The sequence below is a fragment of the Oncorhynchus mykiss genome, chromosome 6 (assembly GCF_057628025.1).
Source record: "Oncorhynchus mykiss isolate SJ-2025 chromosome 6, ASM5762802v1, whole genome shotgun sequence".
NCBI classification, from domain to species: Eukaryota; Metazoa; Chordata; class Actinopteri; order Salmoniformes; family Salmonidae; genus Oncorhynchus; species Oncorhynchus mykiss.
Genome location: NC_143027.1, coordinates 77,897,277 through 77,923,285, shown reverse-complemented (window position 1 = coordinate 77,923,285; position 26,009 = coordinate 77,897,277). Strand labels below are relative to the sequence as shown.

At 43.6% G+C, this 26,009-nt stretch overlaps 2 protein-coding genes across 6 annotated transcripts in view; one reads left to right on the top strand and one right to left on the bottom strand.

The window, feature by feature from the left end:
* LOC110526617 (solute carrier family 12 member 4) overlaps positions 1-26,009 on the bottom strand; it is a 75,023-nt gene that overhangs the window by 34,405 nt on the left and 14,609 nt on the right. For 3 of the 5 annotated variants that reach the window (XR_016496885.1, XM_090238922.1, XM_021607733.3), the window contains exons 2-7: positions 4,531-4,625; positions 3,882-4,013; positions 3,190-3,336; positions 2,459-2,513; positions 2,127-2,257; positions 253-494 (exon numbers count right to left, since the gene is read on the bottom strand). Coding sequence is in view for 4 of the 5 variants with exons in the window: in XM_090238922.1 (XP_090095048.1) it covers positions 253-494; positions 2,127-2,257; positions 2,459-2,513; positions 3,190-3,336; positions 3,882-4,013; positions 4,531-4,625 (802 nt within the window). In the remaining variant the exon portion in view is untranslated. Of the gene's footprint in view, positions 1-252; positions 495-2,126; positions 2,258-2,458; positions 2,514-3,189; positions 3,337-3,881; positions 4,014-4,530; positions 4,626-5,590; positions 5,612-5,822; positions 6,139-26,009 lie in introns of those variants that run through there. The other 2 variants (XM_021607734.3, XM_021607735.3) reach the window with 2 other exon arrangements.
* Positions 20,572-24,428, top strand: LOC149983103 (uncharacterized). Its single transcript, XM_090238928.1, has 2 exons — positions 20,572-21,008; positions 21,935-24,428. Exon 2 carries the CDS (start codon positions 22,473-22,475, stop codon positions 23,967-23,969), a length of 1,497 nt encoding a protein of 498 aa, XP_090095054.1. The 5' UTR covers positions 20,572-21,008; positions 21,935-22,472; the 3' UTR covers positions 23,970-24,428.

Below are 26,009 nucleotides of genomic sequence, written 5' to 3'. Positions count from 1 at the left end.
GATATTAGGTATATTATAACTACACTGAAAAAAATTACAGTATGCGTACAGTAGCTAGATCTTTAGGACAAAGTTCAACAATGGAAATACAATTATATCTCCCTTGACCATTCCAGCCAGCGGAACAGAAAGTGGTTTGGCGATATGTCAGGGGCAAACTGATCATTAACACCAAATTAAATCCACATCAATTATACCATTATCCCCATTGCCTGTTCAGACAAAGAAGTAAAAAAATCCCCAGTGCCTTACGAGAAGTTGGGTGGTTGGAAAACGGACTTAATGGCCCCGGCGTAGATGGAGACGATAGAGATGATGACACAGGCCAGGAAGAGAGAGGCCAGCTTGTTGACGTATTTCACCCCCACAAAGACCACCACGGCCATGAGGCTGAGACAGATGGTGCCGTACACCCTCATGTTGTTGAGGATGGCACTGTCGCCCCCGTGGTGGTCGCTGGCGTGGAAGATGGCCGCCTGAGGAACCAGATATTTCTGGGAGAGGACAATGACAACATAATTAATTAAGGTACACTTTCTGTGAGGCACACACATTTAATACCTTATATGTGCATTCATAATGCACTTATAATGGCTTCTACAACTCACTATACAGTAAGAGCAGAACAGAAGCCTTTCACTTTAAATGTATTTTGAGTACTCCGAATATACGAATATCAGTCATATACTACAGTCTACAACAGCAACATTATGTGGATCAAATGTATGTTCAGCTAATGTTATTGGATCCCATTTTGTTTCAAATATTTTTTTATTGAAGACACACAAGAAAAATAAAAATATATATATATTTTTTTTCCTTTTTAAGATTAAAAAAATAAAAAATAAAATATTTTTATATATATATATATATATATATATATATATATATATATACATACATATACATACACACACACATATATACACATATACACACACACACACACACACATATATACACATTTACACACACACATACAGTGGGGAGAACAAGTATTTGATACACTGCCGATTTTGCAGGTTTTCCTACTTTCCTACCAACCATCACCCCCAGTCCCCTGCAGCAATAAATAACTGGTATGGTAATAAGAAGGATTGAAAAATAAATAATGAAACAAAACAAAAATGGGGGAATATAAGTATATCCATCCGAAAGTGTCAATGATCAAACCTGGAAGGCCTCCCAAACAGGCATCGCTCTGAACACAGCCGGAATCAAATACTTATGTCATGCAATAAAATACAAATGAATTACTTAAAAATCATACAATGTGATTTTCTGTATTTTTGTTTTAGATTCCGCCTCTCACAGTTGAAGTGTACCTATGATAAAAATTACAGACCTCTACATGCTTTGTACTGTAAGTAGGAAAACCTGCAAAATCGGCAGTGTATCAAATACTTGTTCTCCCCACTGTACATATACACATACATACACACCCACACAAAATAAATGCATATATAAAAATATATATTTAAAAAATATATATATATGTGTATATACACACAAATACATCCATATGCACATATTCACATACACACATACACATACTCTGGCCATGCGAAGCGACCGTTCGAATGATGCTCTCAATTTTGGTGTCCAGTTCAGCAATAGTAGCCTTAAGATCCTCAGCTATAGCAACACGTAGCTCCCCCAAAGCCCGGGTAAGTTCTGTAAGTGTCACGTTGTTGCCCGTGCCTTCCGCCATGTCTGTCTCGTTGTTTAGTGGGGAGTAGGCCTCCGCTGTGAATTTATTGTCCTTTGGTCGCTTATTACTCGGCATTTTCATATAAAAAGTTACAATCTTGTATTAGAAAGAAATGTTTGTTGTAAAAAGTGCCATAAAGTAGGTTAAATTAGATTATTTCGCAAAAAAAGTTGCAGGAGCCTCTCACACACAGCCGTTCACTCCAACATGCTAGCTCCGCCCCTTGGATCCCATTTTTACATGTAAGTTACTCCATCTCAAAATGATTGAGTACATTGACCTATTTTACTGTGGTATATTGGTTGCATCACAAATTGCACCATATTCTCTACATATTGCACTACTTTAGGTCCTGATCAAAAGTAGTGCACTAAATAGGGAATAGGGTGCCATTTGGGAGCAGATGATAACTCACCAGGAAGATCTCTATAGCTCCCAGTATGTACATGGCAGCAGCGAAGGTTGTTCCCAGGTAGAAACAGATTCCTACAGCCCCCCCAAACTCAGCACCCAGGGAACGAGAGATCATGAAATACGCCCCTCCGGCTACAACAGAGAACAGCACAGAGTTAACATGGATGAAACTGGTCAGAATAGACTGACGGTGTGATCATTTGTTAGTCATGTCATAAAAAAATGATATTATCTTCTTAATGTCATGTTTATGTAACTGTTACAACTAAAGTGTTTTAAGTGTAAAATGTAAGTTTGGATTCTCAGTCTTCAAAGCTTGTACTGTACCCTCACCTGGGACAACACCATTTGTAGCTATGGCACTCATGGATATGGCAGTGAGCATTGTCTGTCAAATAGGAGAGAATATGAACACCATCAAATAAGGCCAGTCAGTCTTTATGAGAGAGTTCTGGATGTTTTATGTTGTGCCCATCAACCAATACACTCTGCTCTTTATCCACATAATAAACACACTTAGCAACTTGTCATTGGACAACTGAACATAATTCATCAATCATATTGGAAAGGTTGAGACATAAACCACAAATATATTACATGTCCTTTGGAGTAAACAGCAGGATGTGGAAACTGCTGTGGGTTCTATTCAGCCTGGTAATGTTAACTGGCTGGCTGGTGACCCAGTTTTAACAGGGGGTTTGGCAAGTGGACAAGAACAGTGTGTCAATGGTCTTCTAACATTGCCAGACAGTGTGTGTGTGTGTGTGTGTGTGTGTGTGTGTGTGTGTGTGTGTGTGTGTGTGTGTGTGTGTGTGTGTGTGTGTGTGTGTGTGTGTGTGTGTGTGTGTGTGTGTGTGTGTGTGTGTGTGCGTGCATGCATGTGAGTGTGCCTATGTGTGTACAGTGCTGTGAAAAAGTATTCGCCCCCTTCCTGAGTTCTTATTTTTTTGCACATTTGTCACACATAAATGTTTCAGATCATCAAACATTTTTAATATTACACAAAAATTACACAAAAAAAAAGAAAAACTTTTTCACAGCACTGTGTGTGTGTGTGTACTAACACATGAGCAGCACATGAGGACGATGAGGAATGACTGGACGATGCCGGCTGTGCCCACAATCCACGTTAGACGAAGAAACAGGATGACACCAAAGATGTTCTGTAGACAGGGCAGGTAGACTCCCATCAGGGTACCCATGTTGGGGGACTGCAGAGAGAGTGAGAGAGTGAGAGTGAGAGGGAGTGAGAGGGAGTGAGAGAGAGAGAGAGAGAGAGAGAGAGAGTGAGTGAGAGAGAGAGAGAGAGGAAAACAACATTTAAAAAAAGAACCAAACATAAATAGTGACATAAAGAAGACAGGAAACAGATGTGAGTGATTTGGTTGTCAAGATAACTATGACTGTACTACTGTAGTTTTCCATATTTGTGTGAGTAGTGTGTTTCAATGTCTATGTTTTTATGTGTGTTTCAGTGTCTATGTTTTGATGTGTGTTTCTGAAAATGGTATGTAGCACAGATAGACCCACAGGAAATAGCTAATTGATCAGAATTATTGATCAGGTAAGATATTGATCAACTCTCACCAGGGGGCCCACAGGGCAGAAACAAACAGGCTCCAACACAACCCAAAGCACACGCATGCAAGCTCAGATCCAAACATGTGCAGAGACAGAGGGGTAGAGAGAGAGAGAGACTAAAGCCTGTTTAAATCTCAAAAGAAGAGAAAGAGAGGTGGTGTTTGTGACTTCTGACCTTTGGGGCCTTCCTGCGTGACGTCTCTGTGTTCTCGGCCTCCTCGTGCTCCCTGGCCCCCTGGGTAATGTTGGTGTAGTTGACCAGCCGGCTGAGGAGGGACGACACCTTGGGACGGATGTCCAATTCCTCCTGCAGGACAGGGACAGCAGAACAGGGAACAGTTAGAGCTGGATGGGTACCTGATGTGTCTGTGGGGTGTAATAGCCTACAGTAAAATGGTATTATAGTGCATTGTAAGGAACTGAATTTGTATAGGTTGAAGTAGGAGTGGTGGTCTATCTAGTGATCGATCAATCTTGGCAGTTGACATTAGCAAATATTGATGTTGTGTATAATCACGTCATGTATTAGTATCAGAGTCACTGTGAGCCACTTACAAAGTAACTGTCCAGTGAACATCTCACTTTTAAAAGTCCATATTCTGTTAACTCACACCCAAATAATGTTGTTGACTCATCCTATACTCCTATCTGTAGCCAAATCATAATTTGGAGAACAAACACCCACCAACATTCCAACACACACACAAAAAAAAGCAGTTAACATATTTTTTTTGGAAGGAAAACTTTTCACTCAAATTGTAATTCATTATAGGTCATATTTCCTAGAAATCTGGAAACACTGGACTGTTACTTTAAAGACAGACCTCAAACAAGGCCAGGTTCCTGTCATAGAAATCAGTCTTCCTGTCAGCATCTGCACTGCTGAGGAAAGGACTATCCTCCTTGTGATTTCCATGGCCTGAAAAAAGAGATAGAAGAAGAGAAATAAAACATTTATAAAGTAGGCAAGGATAACATTTTCACCCAGTACCTTGGTAAGATAAACAGGGGTCATTGTAAAGTATGAAATGTGATAATGAGAGTCAGTTTGTGATCAGTTCCCATTCATGCATGCTGGTGCTCTATTGTAAAACAGCAGTCTGTTTGTTTTCATCTCAACCAACACGTTGCAATATAAAAACACAAGAAATGACATTTGAGACAAATAAACTTTAGCGATATATGTAGAGGTTACAGGAAAAGGGACGACTAATAATAACTACAATACAATAGCCATCACAAAACCATGCAACGATGCAACCCTGTCAACCACAGTATATACGGTCTATGGTGCTAACTGTGACGAATCTCCAAGTTAGTTCCCACAGTCTGCCTACAACCTACAGTATGACATCACTGTCTGTCTCAGTCTCCCACTCCCACGTTCAAAGTCATCAACCCCGGCAGCTGCTATGTGAGGTATACGGTAACCAGAGACCTGCATCCTACACTATTATACTGCTTTTTAATGTTTTCAGCATATCAGGCACAGAGAAAATAGGAAGGAATTCACTCAAACCCTCTATTGCAAAATGTTTCAATCCATCATTGCTGATCAAGATTGTGATGTCATTAAACAAGATTGAGCAATTGAGTGACTTCTCTTGCATCACCAGTAAGCAAAGCATTCACCCAAAGATAAATTCATATCCAAACATCATCCAGGCCAAAACTAAAATGAATCAAGTGTTAAATAGAGCAGAGACGACAAAAAAGTTGCTTAGTAATTTCTCTCTGGTTTAAACTCTGTTCTCTGTTTCCCTTGATACATCAAGCTGAGGCAGGATATGAGCCTGGGGCTACTGGCAGTGCACACAGCATCTGTGTGAATATGATAATACACGACACACAAACCAGTCTATTTCTAGAAATTAGGATCCTGACCTTTGGATCATCCGAGAACATGACAAGTCGTCGAGTCTCTTCAAACATTATTTGCTTGCAGCCCAAATCCAACCGGTTACAATACTAACATCCCGAGCCAAAGACATTTACCCGACTGCCGTACCCTATAAGTAGGGCTGAACACGAGACAAAAAAAATGCTAACTTCTCTCCGGCATCTATTCTAAAACTAGACCCATGCTGGTTCAGTGGTGCCAAGCTTCTCTACTTACCTGTCTCCGGCACCACAGTGTTCAGTACCTCAGTGCTGCTGAGGGTGACCATGCTGCCACAGTGTGTGCAGAGAGCAGTGTACTGTGATCTCTGGCTCGGGACATAGTCAGGCGCCATTCAGAACACACTGTCACACAGGGCAAACTGTCACTCACTGAGGGGCTTGGGCCAGAACACACAGTGTGAGGCTGCATACACACACACACACACACACACACACACACACACACACACACACACACACACACCGGAGGGGGAGTGCACACACAGGAGCGAGTACACACAAGCAAGCACGCAGGCACAAATACATAAAAACTGTGGGTTGTAGAGCAGAGGCCAGAGCAAACACACAGTAAACACACAGTAAACACACAGTAAACACACAGTAAGCATATATATCTTAAAGTATTTCACAACTACGTACAGCACATTGATATTACAGTTTTTTACAATCACTTTGGCACTAATTTCGGAACCTTGATGTCATCTTTAAAACTCTAGACACAAAACTCACAACCAATGATCAAAATGCAAATTTTTCAAAACACTTTTTCCAATTGCTTGGATACAATACACATAAAGCTAAGATCATTTGGTCATTGAACTTAAATCACCTGTTCAAAATAAACACAACTTAACATCAAAGTATTACCATTTCAAAATGCAATTCACACATTACATCTGAGATGACTGTCTATTCATTTCATTACAATGACCTACTATCAATTGATACAACTGCTCAAAACGATAAGTAACTGTTGCGTTACTCATAATGCATAGTTTTACGGAAACTGACAAACGATATATAGATCATGAAGGTTTCAGGATAACGAGATCCATTGACACCAATTACCGTGGAACATGAACCAATTGGACTACATTATCTATGGATGTAATATTTCATCATCATTCTTTATCAGACACTGTTTCTATGGTCCCATGAACCACTTTTCCAGACCATGTTTTCAGATTTGACATTACTTATACACTCACCGGCCACTTTATTAGGTACACCTATCTAGTACTTTTGCCTCCACAACAGCCTGAATTATTCACGGTGTTGTATGTTAAGAGATGCCCTTCTGCACACCACTGTTTTGAACAGCTGTTATTTGAGCGTTTGTGGCCTTTCTGTTAGCTTGAATGAGTCTGGACATTCTCCCCTGACCTCTCTCATTAACAAGGTGGTTTTGCCCACAGAAATTCCGCTCACTGAATGTGTTTTGTTTATCGTACCATTCTCTGTAAACTCTAGAGACTGTAGTGCATAAAAATCCCAGGAAGGCAGCTGTTTCTGAGATGCTGGAATCACCATGTGTGGCATCAACAATCATACCACGGTCAAAGTTGCTTAGATTACGCATCTTGCCCGTTCTAATGTTTGGCCGAACAACATCTAAAGCTCTCTACTCTATATACTCTATATATTGAGTTGCAGGCAGCCACATGATTCGCTGTTCGAATGTAACCGTCTTTGATGAGCTACAGTGCCTTGCGAAAGTATTCGGCCCCCTTGAACTTTGCGACCTTTTGCCACATTTCAGGCTTCAAACATAAAGATATAAAACTATATTTTTTTGTGAATAATCAACAACAAGTGGGACACAATCATGAAGTGGAACGACATTTATTGGATATTTCAAACTTTTTTAACAAATCAAAAACTGAAAAATTGGGCGTGCAAAATTATTCAGCCCCCTTAAGTTAATACTTTGTAGCGCCACCTTTTGCTGCGATTACAGCTGTAAGTCGCTTGGGGTATGTCTCTATCAGTTTTGCACATCGAGAGACTGAAATGTTTTCCCATTCCTCCTTGCAAAACAGCTCGAGTTGGATGGAGAGCATTTGTGAACAGCAGTTTTCAGTTCTTTCCACAGATTCTCGATTGGATTCAGGTCTGGACTTTGACTTGGCCATTCTAACACCTGGATATGTTTATTTTTGAACCATTCCATTGTAGATTTTTCTTTATGTTTTGGATCATTGTCTTGTTGGAAGACAAATATCCGTCCCAGTCTCAGGTCTTTTGCAGACTCCATCAGGCTCCATCAGACTCCACCATTCTTCCAGAATGGTCCTGTATTTGGCTCCATCCATCTTCCCATCAATTTTAACCATCTTCCCTGTCCCTGCTGAAGAAAAGCAGGCCCAAACCATGATGCTGCCACCACCATGTTTGACAGTGGGGATGGTGTGTTCAGCTGTGTTCAGCTGTGTTGCTTTTACGCCAAACATAACGTTTTGCATTGTTGCCAAAAAGTTCAATTTTGGTTTCATCTGACCAGAGCACCTTCTTCCACATGTTTGGTGTGTCTCCCAGGTGGCTTGTGGCAAACTTTAAACTACACTTTTTATGGATATCTTTAAGAAATGGCTTTCTTTTTGCCACTCTTCCATAAAGGCCAGATTTGTGCAATATACGACTGATTGTTGTCCTATGGACAGAGTCTCCCACCTCAGCTGTAGATCTCTGCAGTTCATCCAGAGTGATCATGGGCCTCTTGGCTGCATCTCTGATCAGTCTTCTCCTTGTATGAGCTGAAAGTTTAGAGGGACGGCCAGGTCTTGGTAGATTTGCAGTGGTCTGATACTCCTTCCATTTCAATATTATCGCTTGCACAGTGCTCCTTGGGATGTTTAAAGCTTGGGAAATATTTTTGTATCCAAATCCGGCTTTAAACTTCCTCACAACAGTATCTCGGTCCTGCCTGGTGTGTTCCTTTTTCTTCATGATGCTCTCTGCGCTTTTAATGGACCTCTGAGACTATCACAGTGCAGGTGCATTTATACGGAGACTTGATTACACACAGGTGGATTGTATTTATCATCATTAGTCATTTAGGTCAACATTGGATCATTCAGAGATCCTCACTGAACTTCTGGAGAGAGTTTGCTGCACTGAAAGTAAAGGGGCTGAATAATTTTGCACGCCCAATTTTTCAGTTTTTGATTTGTTAAAAAAGTTTGAAATATCCAATAAATGTCGTTCCACTTCATGATTGTGTCCCACTTGTTGTTGATTCTTCACAAAAAAATACAGTTTTATATCTTTATGTTTGAAGCCTGAAATGTGGCAAAAGGTCGCAAAGTTCAAGGGGGCCGAATACTTTCGCAAGGCACTGTATGTCATTGTGTGGGATAATGTCAGGTTCCACCATGCTCAAATAGTGCAAGCATGGTTTCAGGCCCATCCACAATTTACCACCCTGTGCTTACCCCCATACTCTCCTTTCCTTAACCCGATTGAGGATTTTTTCTCCACATGGAGGTGGAAGGTATATGATAGGCGCCCTCACGAACAAGCCACCCTTCTCCAGGCCATGGATGACGCATACAATGACATCACGGCAGACCAGTGTCAGGCCTGGACTCGCCATGCCCGAAGATTCTTCCCAAGATGTTTGGCTAATGAAAACATCCATTGTGATGTGGATGAGAACCTGTGGCCAAATCCACAAGACAGGGTTGATGGAAATATAGAAGTACAGTAATCAAGCCTTTGTTTTGCTATTTACAGTAAGGCAGGTGAGGAACACTGCAATGTTTTACAGTAAGTCAGGTGAGGAACACTGCAGTGATGTTTTACAGTAAGTCAGGTGAGGAACACTGCAGTGATGTTTTACAGTAAGTCAGGTGAGGAACACTGCAGTGATGTTTTACAGTAAGTCAGGTGAGGAACACTGCAGTGATGCTTTACAGTAAGCCAGGTGAGGAACACTGCAGTGATGTTTTAGAGTAAGCCAGGTGAGGAACACTGCAGTGATGTTTTACAGTAAGCCAGGTGAGGAACACTGCAGTGATGTTTTACAGTAAGTCAGGTGAGGAACACTGCAGTGATGTTTTACAGTAAGTCAGGTGAGGAACACTGCAGTGATGTTTTACAGTAAGCCAGGTGAGGAACACTGCAGTGATGTTTTACAGTATGTCAGGTGAGGAACACTGCAGTGATGTTTTACAGTAAGCCAGGTGAGGAACACTGCAGTGATGTTTTACAGTAAGCCAGGTGAGGAACACTGCAGGGATGTTTTACAGTAAGCCAGGTGAGGAACACTGCACTGATGTTTTACAGTAAGCCAGGTGAGGAACACTACAGTGATGTTTTACAGTAAGCCAGGTGAGGAACACTGCAGTGATGTTTTACAGTAAGCCAGGTGAGGAACCAGCAGTTGACCTTTAACTGTTTTTTATTTTTTTGTAGCTAATTATTTTTGCTTTGATTCAAAGAAACCTGTTTTGATTTTATTGTATTTCATCAATAAATTTAAAGTTTTGTTCAATGATTCCACTGTGTCTGTAGTATTCTCTCTAATAGTCCTTTTACAGTGATGTATTTACGTGTAGTAGCATAATAAAGCATGTGTCACATATTTTGTACTACAATATTTAATGATTGTACGAACAACTACACAGTGAAACGATCGGTATCTTGTGTGTGGGTGATCTAAATGAATGTTCCTATGGTAGTTCATGATAAATTAGTTATTTGAAACAATGATTCTGCAAGTGCAAGGTTTCTTTAAAGATATGAATGCACAATACAATGTTTTGAACATTGGACAGCCTGTGTTACAAGTGATGACCGTTTTGAGTTTCGTGTCTAGAGTTTTGAAAAAGGACCACAAGGTTCTGAAATTAGTGCCAAATTGATTGTTAAAAACTGTACTATGGGCCATGACGGGCTTGTCATTGGATGCTAACAACGCATAATGGCAACTCAAAATGCTATGCTGTGAAACATTTAGAAAATATGTCCCACTTAAGCACTAATGATGAGGGAGTCAACTCCTCATACCATTTCTGAGATTAGATGGGAATAAGTGTGTAAAGACCTAACCCTCACCCACTAGTATGATGTCATTGAAAAGGGGCAGGGAAAGAGACAAGATCAAATCAATTAAAATACTGTCCTCTAGTGTCAGTTTGCTGCTAGTGCCATGTGAGAACATTGTAATACAGGAAGGATGTCACTGTGTTTGTGTTTACATTGCAATGTGCATGCCATCATAGCGTCAGTTCTAAACAATGACCGAAGGATGCTGAACTTGTAAAACAACATATAATCCTTTATCTCTGTCTGTACTGTTCGCTTATATGTTTCCAAATGTCTCTCTCTCTCTCTCTCTCTCTCTCTCTACCACAACACCCTCCTCATGTCGGTCTATTAATAAAAGGATGGAGGGTATGGGGACCGGGTGGCGTTCGTAAAGTTGAATGGTCCGGAGGGGGTTCTCCTGACCTGACGTTTGATGTCTAATTAAAACAGATTAAAGATGAACAGAACTGTTATGAATTACTCACAGAGAGCTGCGCTGAAAAGAACAGCACACAGGGATTTACAACGACAGGTCCAAACAAGTCAACGAACAAACGGTGCCTCCACAAAAATGCCTCTGAGCCACAAGATCAAACGACTGCCAACAAAGTGAGACAGACTGCCAACCCTGCCGAGCTTCCCGCCTCCTCCTGCTGTACTGAACAGTCACCTCTGTCTGAACGCCTTGTCACTATTAGACAAGTTAGCACATTACTGGCAGCACTCACTTTAGCTTTTTACAGAGAGAAATAACATGACTACCCAAGTTCCTAAAGCTATCCAGACATATAATGAAGTTGTTTCATATGTGCTTGACTGAAGAGGTCGTTGAACTAGGCCTATTACTGGAAGGGTCAACATATCACTGGTGTAGTGAAGTTACAGGCCAACTTAAATCTGCAGAATGAATTTTGGAAGATCATATCATTCTTTACTCTGTTTCTAGTTCCATCAGCTTCTTTCTTTGTCTTTTTTACATTTAATACAAAGCAGAGACTATTAGCCAAGATATTAACAAATACCATATTTGCAGATTAATTTTAAGCTTCAAACACACCAGCAAAATTATCACACATTCGGTTGTCATATTTTTAATATGGTCCCATTCAAACAAAGGAAACAGGAAAAGGAAAGTCGAAATGGTCTAGTAAGCACTAGGGTGGGGCATTAATTGAGGTTGTGTCTTTTTCTGTAAAGGCCTATGATCAGTGCTGCTGTGTTGCCACCGTAAAAACAACCACTAAGACAAAAGTATTCCTGACCTGTTATTTAACAGTCAATCCATTAACAATCAATAGAAGAGCGGTGAAGTCCACCTAATGGAAACACAGGCTGTATCTGCTTGATTATCTTCTCCCTGATAGATAAGGAGTTCTCTAAAATACACTCTTCCCCTGGATTTAAATATACAATGAACCAATACCCTAGACTAGAGTCTGACTGACACAGAACTAAACCCTAGACTAGTCTGACTGAAACAGAACTATACCCTAGACTAGAGTCTGAATGACACAGAATTATACCCTAGACAAGTCTGACTGACACAGAACTACACCATAGACTAGAGTCTGAATGACACAGAACTATACCCTGGACTAGAGTCGGACTGACACAGAACTAAACCCTAGACTAGAGTCTGACTGACCCATAACTATACCCTAGACTAGAGTCTGACTGACACAGAACTATATCCTAGACTGGTCTGACGGACACAGAACTACATCCTAGACTAGTCTGACTGACACAGAACTATACCCTAGACTAGAGACTCACTGACACAGAACTATACCCTGGGCTAGAGTCTGACTGGAACAGAACTATACCCTAGACTAGAGTCTGACTGACCCATAACTATACCCTAGACTAGAGTCTGACTGACACAGAACAATACCCTGGACTAGAGTCTGACTGACACAGAACTACATCCTAGACTAGTCTGACTGACACAGAACTATACCCTAGACTAGAGTCTGACTGACACAGAACTACATCCTAGACTAGTCTGACTGACACAGAACTGTACCCTAGACTAGAGTCTGACTGACACAGAACTTTACCCTAGACTAGTCTGACTGACACAGAACTATACCCTAGACTAGAGTCTGACTGACACAGAACTATATCCTAGACTAGTCTGACTGACAAAGAACTATACCCTAGACAAGTCTGACTGACACAGAACTATACCATAGACTAGAGACTGACTGAGCCAGAACAACACCCTAGACTAGTCTGACTGACACAGAACTACACCATAGACTAGTCTGACTGACACAGAACTATACCCTAGACTAGAGTCTGACTGACACAGAACTACACCCTAGACTAGTCTGACTGACACAGAACTATACCCTAGACTAGAGTCTGACTGACACAGAACTAAACACAAGACTAGTCTGACTGACACAGAACTATACCCTGGACTAGAGTCTGACTGACACAGAACTAAACCCTAGACTAGTCTGACTGACACAGAACTATTCCCTAGACTAGAGTCTGACTGACACAGAACTATATTCTAGACTAGTCTGACACAGAACTAAACCCTAGACTAGTCTGACTGACACAGAATTATACCCTAGACTAGAGTCTGACTGACACAGAACTATACCCTAGACTAGTCTGACTGACACAGAACTACATTCTAGACTTGTCTGACTGACACAGAACTATACCCTAGACTAGAGTCTGACTGACACAGAACTATGCCATAGACTAGTCTGACTGACACAGAACTATACCCTAGATTAGTCTGACTGACACATAACTATACCCTAGACTAGAGTCTGACTGACACAGAACAATACCCTAGAATAGTCTGACTGACACAGAACTATACCCTAGACTAGAGTCTGACTGACACAGAACTATACCCTAGACTAGAGTCTGACTGACACAGAACTATACCCTAGACTAGAGTCTGACTGACACAGAACTACACCATAGACTGTGTGTCTATGGTGTAGTTCTGTGTCAGTCAGACTCTAGTCTAGGGTATAGTTCTGTGTCAGTCAGACTCTGACACAGAACAATACCCTGGACCAGAGTCGGACTGACACAGAACAATACCCTAGACTAGTCTGACTGACACAGAACTATACCCTAGACTAGTCTGACTGACACAGAACAATACCCTACACTTGTCTGACTGACACAGAACAATACCCTAGACTAGTCTGACTGACACAGAACTATACCCTAGACTAGAGTCTGACTGACACAGAACAATACCCTAGACTAGAGTCTGACTGACACAGAACTACACCCTAGACTAGTCTGACTGACACAGAACTAAACACTAGACTAGTCTGACTGACACAGAACTATACCCTGGACTAGAGTCTGACGGACACAGAACTACATCCTAGACTAGTCTGACTGACACAGAACTATACCCTAGACTAGAGTCTGACTGACCCATAACTATACCCTAGACTAGAGTCTGACTGACACAGAACAATACCCTGGACTAGAGTCTGACTGACACAGAACTATACCCTAGACTAGAGTCTGACTGACACAGAACTACATCCTAGACTAGTCTGACTGACACAGAACTATACCCTAGACTAGAGTCTGACTGACACAGAACTATACCCTAGACTAGAGTCTGACTGACACAGAACTACATCCTAGACTAGTCTGACTGACACAGAACTGTACCCTAGACTAGAGTCTGACTGACACAGAACTTTACCCTAGACTAGTCTGACTGACACAGAACTATACCCTAGACTAGTCTGACTGACACAGAACAATACCCTACACTTGTCTGACCGACACAGAACTGTACCCTAGACTGGAGTCTGACTGACACAGAACTACATCCTAGACTAGTCTGACTGACACAGAACTGTACCCTAGACTAGAGTCTCACTGACACAGAAAAATACCCTAGACTAGTCTGACTGACACAGAACAATACCCTACACTTGTCTGACTGACACAGAACTATACCCTAGACTAGAGTCTGACTGACACAGAACAATACCCTAGACTAGAGTCTGACTGACACAGAACTACACCCTAGACTAGTCTGACTGACACATAACTAAACACTAGACTAGTCTGACTGACACAGAACTATACCCTGGACTAGAGTCTGACGGACACAGAACTACATCCTAGACTAGTCTGACTGACACAGAACTATACCCTAGACTAGAGTCTGACTGACCCATAACTATACCCTAGACTAGAGTCTGACTGACACAGAACAATACCCTGGACTAGAGTCTGACTGACACAGAACTATACCCTAGACTAGAGTCTGACTGACACATAACTACATCCTAGACTAGTCTGACTGACACAGAACTATACCCTAGACTAGAGACTGACTGACACAGAACTATACCCTAGACTAGAGTCTGACTGACACAGAACTACATCCTAGACTAGTCTGACTGACACAGAACTGTACCCTAGACTAGAGTCTGACTGACACAGAACTTTACCCTAGACTAGTCTGACTGACACAGAACAATACCCTAAACTTGTCTGACTGACACAGAACTGTACCCTAGACTGGAGTCTGACTGACACAGAACTACATGCTAGACTAGTCTGACTGACACAGAACTGTACCCTAGACTAGAGTCTGACTGACACAGAACTACATCCTAGACTAGTCTGACTGACACAGAACTATACCCTACACTTGTCTGACTGACACAGAACTATACCCTGGACTAGAGTCTGACTGACACAGAACTATACCCTAGACTAGAGTCTGACTGACACAGAACTATACCCTAGACTAGAGTCTGACTGACACAGAACTACATCCTAGACTAGTCTGACAGACACAGAACTGTACCCTAGACTAGAGTCTGACTGACACAGAACTTTACCCTAGACTAGTCTGAATGACACAGAACTATACCCTAGACTAGAGTCTGACTGACACAGAACTATATCCTAGACTAGTCAGACTGACACAGAACTATACCCTAGACTAGTCTGACTGACACAGAACTATACCCTAGACTAGTCTGACTGACACAGAACAATACCCTACACTTGTCTGACTGACACAGAACTATACCCTAGACTAGAGTCTGACTGACACAGAACAATACCCTAGACTAGAGTCTGAATGACACAGAACTACACCCTAGACTAGTCTGACTGACACATAACTAAACACTAGACTAGTCTGACTGACACAGAACTATACCCTGGAATAGAGTCTGACGGACACAGAACTACATCCTAGACTAGTCTGACTGACACAGAACTATACCCTAGACTAGAGTCTGACTGACCCATAACTATACCCTAGACTAGAGTCTGACTGACACAGAACTTTACCCTAGACTAGTCTGACTGACACAGAACAATACCCTAAACTTGTCTGACTGACACAGAACTGTACCCTAGACTGGAGTCTGACTGACACAGAACTACATGCTAGACTAGTCTGACTGACACAGAACTGTACCCTAGACTAGAGTCTGACTGACACAGAACTACATCCTAGACTAGTCTGACTGACACAGAACTATACCCTACACTTGTCTGACTGACACAGAACTATACCCTGGACTAGAGTCTGACTGACACAGAACTATACCCTAGACTAGAGTCTGACTGACACAGAACTATACCCTAGACTAGAGTCTGACTGACACAGAACTACATCCTAGACTAGTCTGACAGACACAGAACTGTACCCTAGACTAGAGTCTGACTGACACAGAACTTTACCCTAGACTAGTCTGAATGACACAGAACTATACCCTAGACTAGAGTCTGACTGACACAGAACTATATCCTAGACTAGTCAGACTGACACAGAACTATACCCTAGACTAGTCTGACTGACACAGAACTATACCCTAGACTAGTCTGACTGACACAGAACAATACCCTACACTTGTCTGACTGACACAGAACTATACCCTAGACTAGAGTCTGACTGACACAGAACAATACCCTAGACTAGAGTCTGAATGACACAGAACTACACCCTAGACTAGTCTGACTGACACATAACTAAACACTAGACTAGTCTGACTGACACAGAACTATACCCTGGACTAGAGTCTGACGGACACAGAACTACATCCTAGACTAGTCTGACTGACACAGAACTATACCCTAGACTAGAGTCTGACTGACCCATAACTATACCCTAGACTAGAGTCTGACTGACACAGAACAATACCCTGGACTAGAGTCTGACTGACACAGAACTATACCCTAGACTAGAGTCTGACTGACACAGAACTACATCCTAGACTAGTCTGACTGACACAGAACTTTACCCTAGACTAGTCTGACTGACACAGAACAATACCCTAAACTTGTCTGACTGACACAGAACTGTACCCTAGACTGGAGTCTGACTGACACAGAACTACATCCTAGACTAGTCTGACTGACACAGAACTATACCCTACACTTGTCTGACTGACACAGAACTATACCCTGGACTAGAGTCTGACTGACACAGAACTATACCCTAGACTAGAGTCTGACTGACACAGAACTATACCCTAGACTAGAGTCTGACTGACACAGAACTACATCCTAGACTAGTCTGACAGACACAGAACTGTACCCTAGACTAGAGTCTGACTGACACAGAACTTTACCCTAGACTAGTCTGAATGACACAGAACTATACCCTAGACTAGAGTCTGACTGACACAGAACTATATCCTAGACTAGTCAGACTGACACAGAACTATACCCTAGACTAGTCTGACTGACACAGAACTATACCCTAGACTAGTCTGACTGACACAGAACTATAGCCTAGACTAGTCTGAATGACACGGAACTATATCCTAGACTGGTCTGATGGACACAGAACTAAACCCTAGACTAGTCTGACTGACACAGAACTAAACCCTAGACTAGACTGATTGACACAGAATTATACCCTAGACTAGAGTCTGACTGACACAGAACTATACCCTAGACTAGTCTGACTGACACAGAACTAAATCCTAGACTAGTCTGACTGACACAGAACTATTCCCTAGACTAGTCTGACTGACACAGAACAATACCCTAGACTAGAGTCTGACTGACACAGAACTACACCCTAGACTAGTCTGACTGACACAGAACTATACCCTAGACTAGAATCTGACTGACACAGAACTATATCCTAAACTAGTCTGACTGACACAGAACTATACCCTAGACTACTCTGACTGACACAGAACAATACCCTAGACTAGAGTCTGACTGACACAGAACTACACCCTAGACTAGTCTGACTGACACAGAACTATACCCTAGACTAGAGTCTGACTGACTCAGAACTAAACACAAGACTAGTCTGACTGACACAGAACTATACCCTGGACTAGAGTCTGACTGACACAGAACTATACCCTAGACTAGTTTGACTGACACAGAACTATTCCCTAGACTAGAGTCTGACTGACACAGAACTATATCCTAGACTAGTCTGACTGACACAGAACTAAATCCTAGACTAGTCTGACTGACACAGAACTATACCCTAGACTAGTCTGACTGACACAGAACTATATCCTAGATTAGTCTGACTGACACAGAAAAATACCCTAGACTAGAGTCTGACTGACACAGAACTACACCCTAGACTAGTCTGACTGACACAGAACTATACCCTAGACTAGAGTCTGACTGACACAGAACTATATCCTAGACTGGTCTGATGGACACAGAACTATATCCTAGACTAGAGTCTGACTGACACAGAACTATACCCTAGACTAGTCTGACTGACACAGAACTATACCCTAGACTAGTCTGACTGACACAGAACTATAGCCTAGACTAGTCTGAATGACACAGAACTATATCTTAGACTGGTCTGATGGACACAGAACTAAACCCTAGACTAGTCTGACTGACACAGAACTAAACCCTAGACTAGACTGATTGACACAGAATTATACCCTAGACTAGAGTCTGACTGACACAGAACTATACCCTAGACTAGTCTGACTGACACAGAACTAAATCCTAGACTAGTCTGACTGACACAGAACTATACCCTAGACTAGTCTGACTGACACAGAACAATACCCTAGACTAGAGTCTGACTGACACAGAACTACACCCTAGACTAGTCTGACTGACACAGAACTATACCCTAGACTAGAATCTGACTGACACAGAACTATATCCTAAACTAGTCTGACTGACACAGAACTATACCCTCGACTACTCTGACTGACACAGAACAGTACCCTAGACTAGAGTCTGACTGACACAGAACTACACCCTAGACTAGTCTGACTGACACAGAACTATACCCTAGACTAGAGTCTGACTGACACAGAACTAAACACAAGACTAGTCTGACTGACACAGAACTATACCCTGGACTAGAGTCTGACTGACACAGAACTATATCCTAGACTAGTCTGACTGACACAGAACTAAATTCTAGACTAGTCTGACTGACACAGAACTATACCCTAGACTAGTCTGACTGACACAGAACTATATCCTAGATTAGTCTGACTGACACAGAACAATATCCTAGACTAGAGTCTGACTGACACAGAACTACACCCTAGACTAGTCTGACTGGCACAGAACTATACCCTAGACTAGAGTCTGACTGACACAGAACTATATCCTAGACTGGTCTGATGGACACAGAACTATATCCTAGACTAGAGTCTGACTGACACAAAACTATACCCTAGACTAGTCTGACTGACACAGAACTATATCCTAGACTAGAGTCTGACTGACACAGAACAAAAACCTGGACTCGAGTCTGACTGACACAAAACTATACCCTAGACAAGTCTGACTGACACAAAACTATACCCTAGACAAGTCTGACTGACACAGAACAATACCCTAGACTAGTCTGACTGACACAGAACTACATCCTAGACTAGTCTGACTGACACAGAACTATACCCTACACGTGTCTGACTGACACAGAACTATACCCTGGACTAGAGTCTGACTGACACAGAACTATACTCTAGACTAGAGTCTGAATGACACGGAACTGCGGGAGACACCATGTGACCACTTGCTATATATGGTCCCTTACGGCTATTCTTCAATGGAAATGCGTAAAAAGACGTCACAATGCTGTAGACACCTTGGGGAATACTTGGAAAACGTAAGCTCATTCGTAGCTCATTCACAGCCATATAAGGAATCATTGGCATGAGGCGGTTTTAAAAAATGCGGCACTTCCTGGTTGGATTTTTATCTGGGTTTCGCCTGTAACATCAGTTCTGTTGCACTCACAGACAATATCTTTGCAGTTTTGGAAACGTCAGAGTGTTTTCTATCCAAAGCTGTCAATTATATGCATAGTCAAGCATCTTTTCGTGACAAAATATCTTGTTTTAAACGGGAATGTTTTTCATCCCAACATTTTTAATAGCGCGCCCTAATGCTTGAGTTGAGGTATCTTGGAATTTAAAATGTTTCCAAGAAGAAATCCAAGAACATTATTTTCAAGAATCAAATTTCTTCGCAACTTTTTTCTTAGGGAGAAACATAGGAAGAAACTTTATTGAGGAATACACATTAAGTATAACTTAAGGAAAAAGTACACTTAAGAATACATTTCTTCTTAACAAGGTTTTGTGAATCTGGGCTCTAAACTCTGGAGTTGTGACTTTTCAGTGGCTAACCATTTATATAACCAATAATGCAAAAGAAAGCAAGAAAACTTCAACATGTCAGCATTCACCAAAGCTGCTTATCCATGAAAAACACTTTGTCACCCTATTAGCTCATTCGGTATGAAAGCCTCTTTGCTAAACTTCTCCTTAAATGAACATTTAAGACTTTATTAAGCAGCATAGAAGTCATGCAGCTTAGACCTCTCTATGGCTCTACCTCGTGTGGTTAGCTGGCAGAGATGCTATTCTGATTAGTGCTGTTCAAAGGCAATGTGTGTGTGATTGAGAGAAAGTGTTGGCAGGATCACAATGTCCTGACAAGTCACCAGAATGTTCTGACAAGGTAGGAAAACAAGATAAAAAATGTATTGTTCAAATGCTATTTTAGGCTTAAGGGTTAGGTTTAGGGTTTGGGGTTAAGGTTAGGCTTAGGGTTTGGGGTTAAGGTTAGGTTTAGGGTTTGGGGTTAAGGTTAGGGTTAGGTTAAGGGTAAGAGTTAGTAGGATTTTGAATGGGAATAAAATAGTCCCTGAAAGTTCACAAAAACAAGACTGTGTGCGCGTGCATGCAAGCACAGATTCAAACGCAAGCGAGATAGAATGCCTAAATGTGAGTGTGGTATGTGAGTGAGCATTTGGGTGTGTGTAAGAACACTAGTCAGTTAGCTACAGTAGCTGTCAACACTGGTTAGACTCTCAACGGACACCAGGGTCCACAACAGAGATGCTGCTAGCCTGCTACTTACTGTACCAACCAACACTAAGGTGGGTACACAACTATACCAGAGCCTTAGGCAGTTAAGTTACAATTGATTTGATACTGTAATACTGTGTATTGTATAATAACTTGGTGTTAGTTTGTGTAGCTCATTTGAACTGATCCATGATCTGCTTGTATATAGCCTTGTTATTGTTTTTATTGTGTTACTATTTCCTTTTCTATATAGAAAATATTTGTCTTACTTTTTAACTCTGCATTGTTGGGAATGGCCTCGTAAGTAAGCATTTTACTGTAGTCTACACCAGCTGTATTCGGCGCATGTGACCAATAAACTTTGATTTGACTTGTCCTTACACATTTATAAAGGATGGTGAAGTGCTCAACTAAGTCATTGTGAATATATACTTCATATTTCATAGTTAGAAATGTGTCTACTTAGTCACTGTCTGGACAGTGTTATTAATCATACAAGCAACAATGACTGACTGATAAGATGTTAGATTGTGTTTAATGACACTGGGGAAAAGAAGAGGTAGAAGAATTTGTGGATCCAGTTCTGTTTGATATATTGTTTATCAGATGAACTTAATCAGACTAACTGTTTCCTTACCATGTCACACCCTGACCATAGTTTGGTTTGTATGTTTCAATGTTTTGTTTGGTCAGGGTGTGATCTGAGTGGGCATTCTATGTTGGATGTCTAGTTTGTCTGTTTCTGTGTTTGGGACTGATATGGTTCTCAATCAGAGGCAGGTGTTAGTCATTGTCTCTGATTGGGAACCATATTTAGGTAGCCTGTTTTGTGTTGGGTTTTGTAGGTGGTTGTTTCCTGTCTTTGTGTTTGTTGCACCAGATAGGGCTGTTTCGGTTTTGCCACATTTATTGTTTTGTATTATGTTCATGTTGAGTTTACCTATTAAAAAACATGAACTATAACCACGCTGCATTTTGGTCCGCCTATCCTTCCCAGGAGGAAAGCCGTTACAGAACCACCCACCACAACAGGACCAAGCGGCGTGGTGAAAAGCAGCAACAGCAGGAGAGGCAGCAGCAGCAACAGCAAGAGAGGCAGAACTATTTGGAGAAATGGACTTGGGAGGAGATTCTAGACGGGAAAGGACCCTGGGCACAGCCAGGAGATTATCGCTGCCCCAAAGAAGAGCTGGAGGCAACGAAGGCGGAGAGGTGTTGGTATGAGGAGGCAGCACGGCAGCGTGGATGGAAGCCCGAGAGTCAGCCCCAAAGATTTCTTGGAGGGGGCACACAGGGAGTATGGCGAAGCAAGATAGGAGACCTGCGCCAACTTCCTGTGCTTACCGGGGGGCGAGAGAGACCGGGCAGGCACCGTGTTATGCTGTGGAGCGCACGGTGTCCCCAGTGCGGGTGCATAGCCTGGTGCGGTACATACCAGCTCCTCGTATCGGCCGGGCTAGAGTGGGCATCGAGCCAGGTGCCATGAAGCCGGCTCTACGCATCTGGTCTCCAGTGCGTCTCCTTGGCCGGCGTACATGGCACCAGCCTTGCGCATAGTGTCCCCGGTTCGCCTGCACAGCCCAGTGCGGGCTATTCCACCTCGCCGCACTGGCAGGGCGACCGGGAACATTCAACCAGGTAAGGTTGGGCAGGCTCGGTGCTCAAGAGCTACAGTGCGCCTGCACGGTCCGGTCTATCCAGTACCACCTACATGCACCAGCCCTCCGGTGGCAGCCCCCCGCACCAGGCTGTCTCTTCGTCTCATCCCTCCAGCGCTGCCGGAGCCTTCCTCCTCTCCAGCGCTGCCGGAGTCTCCCGCCTGTCCGGCGCTGCCGGAGTCTCCCGCCTGTCCGGCGCTGCCAGAGCTTCCGCCCCTCAGTCCAGAGGTGCCAGAACCCCTCAGTCCAGAGGTGCCAGAGCTCCTCTGTCCAGCGCTGCCAGAGCCTTCCTCCTCTCCAGCGTTGCTGGAGCTGTCCGTCTGTCCAGAGCTGCTAGAGTCTCCCTTCTGTCCAGAGCTGCTAGAGTCTCCCTTCTGTCCAGAGCTCCTAGAGTCTCCCTTCTGTCCAGAGCTCCTAGAGTCTCCCGTCTGTCCAGAGCCGCTAGAGTCTCCCGTCTGTCATGAGCCGCCAGAGTCGCCAGTCAGCATGGAGCCGCCAGAGTCGCCAGTCAGCATGGAGCCGCCAGAGTCGCCAGTCAGCATGGAGCCGCCAGAGTCGCCAGTCAGCATGGAGCCGCCAGAGTCGCCAGTCAGCATGGAGCCGCCAGAGTCGCCAGTCAGCATGGAGCCGCCAGAGTCGCCAGTCAGCATGGAGCCGCCAGAGTCGCCAGTCAGCATGGAGCCGCCAGTCAGCATGGAGCCGCCAGTCAGCATGGAGCCGCCAGAGTCGCCAGTCAGCATGGAGCCGCCAGAGTCGCCAGTCAGCATGGAGCCGCCAGAGTCGCCAGTCAGCATGGAGCCGCCAGAGTCGCCAGTCAGCATGGGGCCGCCAGAGCCGCCAGTCAGCATGGAGCCGCCAGTCCCGCCAGTCAACCTGGAGCCGCCAGAGCCGCCAGTCAGAATGGAGCCGCCAGTCAGCCAGGATCTTCTAGAGCCGCCAGTCAGCCAGGATCTTCTGGAGCCGCCAGTTAGCCAGGATCTTCCGGGAGCCGCCAGTCAGCCAGGATTTTCCAGAACCGCCAGTCAGCCAGGATCTTCCAGAGCCGCCAGGATCCGCCAGAGCCGCCAGTCAGGCAGGATCCGCCAGAGCCGCCAGTCAGCCAGGATCTGCCAGAGCCGCCAGTCAGCCAGGATCCACCAGAGCCGCCAGTCAGCCAGGATCCGCAAGAGCCGCCAGTCAGTCAGGATCCGCCAGAGTCGTCAGCCAGTACGGAGCTACCCTTCAGCACTGAGCTGTCCCTCAGTCCCGAGCTGCCCCTCTCTCCCGAGCTGCCCCTCTCTCCCGAGCTGCCCCTCTGTCCCGAGCTGCCCCTCAGTCCAGTGGGGTCATTTAGAAGGGTCGCCGTGGTCAGGAGGCCACGGAGGCGGACAATGAGGCGGACTAAGACTATGGTGAAGTGGGGGCTACGTCCAGCACCAGAGCCGCCACCGCGGACAGATGCCCACCCAGACCCTCCCCAATAGGTTCAGGTTTTGCGGCCGGAGTCCGCACCTTGGGGGGGGGGAGTACTGTCACACCCTGACCATAGTTAGCTTTGTATGTTTCTATGTTTTGTTTGGTCAGGGTGTGATCTGAGTGGGCATTCTATGTTGGATGTCTAGTTTGTCTGTTTCTGTGTTTGGGCCTGATATGGTTCTCAATCAGAGGCAGGTGTTAGTCATTGTCTCTGATTGGGAACCATATTTAGGTAGCCTGTTTTGTGTTGGGTTTTGTAGGTGGTTATTTCCTGTCTTTGTGTTTGTTGCACCAGATAGGGCTGTTTCGGTTTTGCCACATTTATTGTTTTGTATTATGTTCATGTTGAGTTTACTTATTAAAAAACATGAACTATAACCACGCTGCATTTTGGTCCGCCTATCCTTCCCAGGAGGAAAGCCGTTACATACCACTAATTGGGAAATTAAGTTGAGATTCAATTTAAAACTAAAAGTTGCACATGCTTATCAGTGGGTTGGTTATACATTTCAAAGCACAGCCATCCAGTCTCTGTAGGTCTTTCAAGTACGATATTGACCACTCTTTCACTCAAATCACATCAAATCAAACTTTATTTGTCACATGCGCCGACTACAACAAGTGTAGACTTTACCATGAAATACTAACTGACAAACCCTTAAACCAACAGTGCAGTTGGTTAAAAGAAATACTTGGTTAAAATAAATATTTACCAAGTAGACTAAAATAAAAAGTCATACTAAAAAGTAACACAAGAAGAAGAATAATTAGGTTATATACAGGGGGCATCAGTACTGAGTCAGTGTGCGGGGGTACAGGTTAGTTGAGGTAATTTGTACATGTAGGTGGGGGTGAAGTGACTATGCATAGATAATAAACAGTGAGTAGCATCAGTGTACAAAAGGCGAGAGGGGGTGGGGGGGTTAATGTAAATTGTCCGGTGGCGATTTTATTAATTGTTTAGCAGTCTTATGGCTTGGGGGTAGAAGCTGTTGAGGAGCCTTTTGGTGCTCCGGTACCGCTTGCCGTGCGGTAGCAGAGAAAACAGTCTATAACTTGGGTGACTGGAGTCTCTGATCATTTTATGGGCTTTCCTCTGAAGCTGCCTATTGTATAGTTCCTGGATGGCAGGGAGCTTGGTCCCAGTGATGTACTGGATTGTTCGCACTACCCTCTGTAGCGCCTTACAGTCAGATGCCGAGCAGTTGCCATAGCAGGCGGTGATGCAAAGCTTTAGAACCCTTTGAGGAGCTGGGGACCCATGACAAATCTTTTCAGTCTCCTGAGAGGGAAAAGGTTTTGTCGTGCCCTCTTCATGACTGTCTTGGTATGTTTGGACCATGATAGTTTGTTGGTGATGTGGACACCAAGGAACTTGAAACTCTCGACTCGCTCCACTACAGCTCCTTCAATGTAATGGGGGCCTGTTCGGCCCGCCTTTTCCTGTAGTCCACGATCAACTCCTTTGTCTTGCTCACATTGCGGTTGAGGTTGTGGTCCTGGGACCACACTGCCAGTTTTCTGACCTCCTCCCTATAGGCCGTCTCATCATTGTCGGTGATCAGGCCTACCACTGTTGTGTTGTCAGCAAATTTAATGATGGTGTTGGAATCGTGTTTGGCCACGCAGTCGTGGGTGAACAGGGAATACAGGAGTGGACTAAGTAAACACCCCCGAGGGGCCCCAGTGTTAAGGATCAGCGTGGCAGATGTGTTGTTGCCTACTCTTACCACCTGGGGGCGGACTGTCAGGAAGTCCAGGATCCAGTTGCAGAGGGAGGTGTTTAGTCCCCAGAGTCCTTAGCTTAGTGATGAGCTTCGTGGGAACTATGGTGTTGAAAGCTGAGCTGTAGTCAATGAACAGCATTCTCACATACAGTAGGTGTTCCTTTTGTGAGAAAGGGCAGTGTGGAGTACGATTGAGATTGCGTCAACTGTGGATCTGTTGGGGCGGTAAGCA

Coding starts and splice junctions, on each gene's coding strand:
- LOC149983103 (XM_090238928.1), top strand. CDS start 22,473: ATGGCACCAGCCTTGCGCATAGTGTCCCCGGTTCGCCTGCACAGCCCA.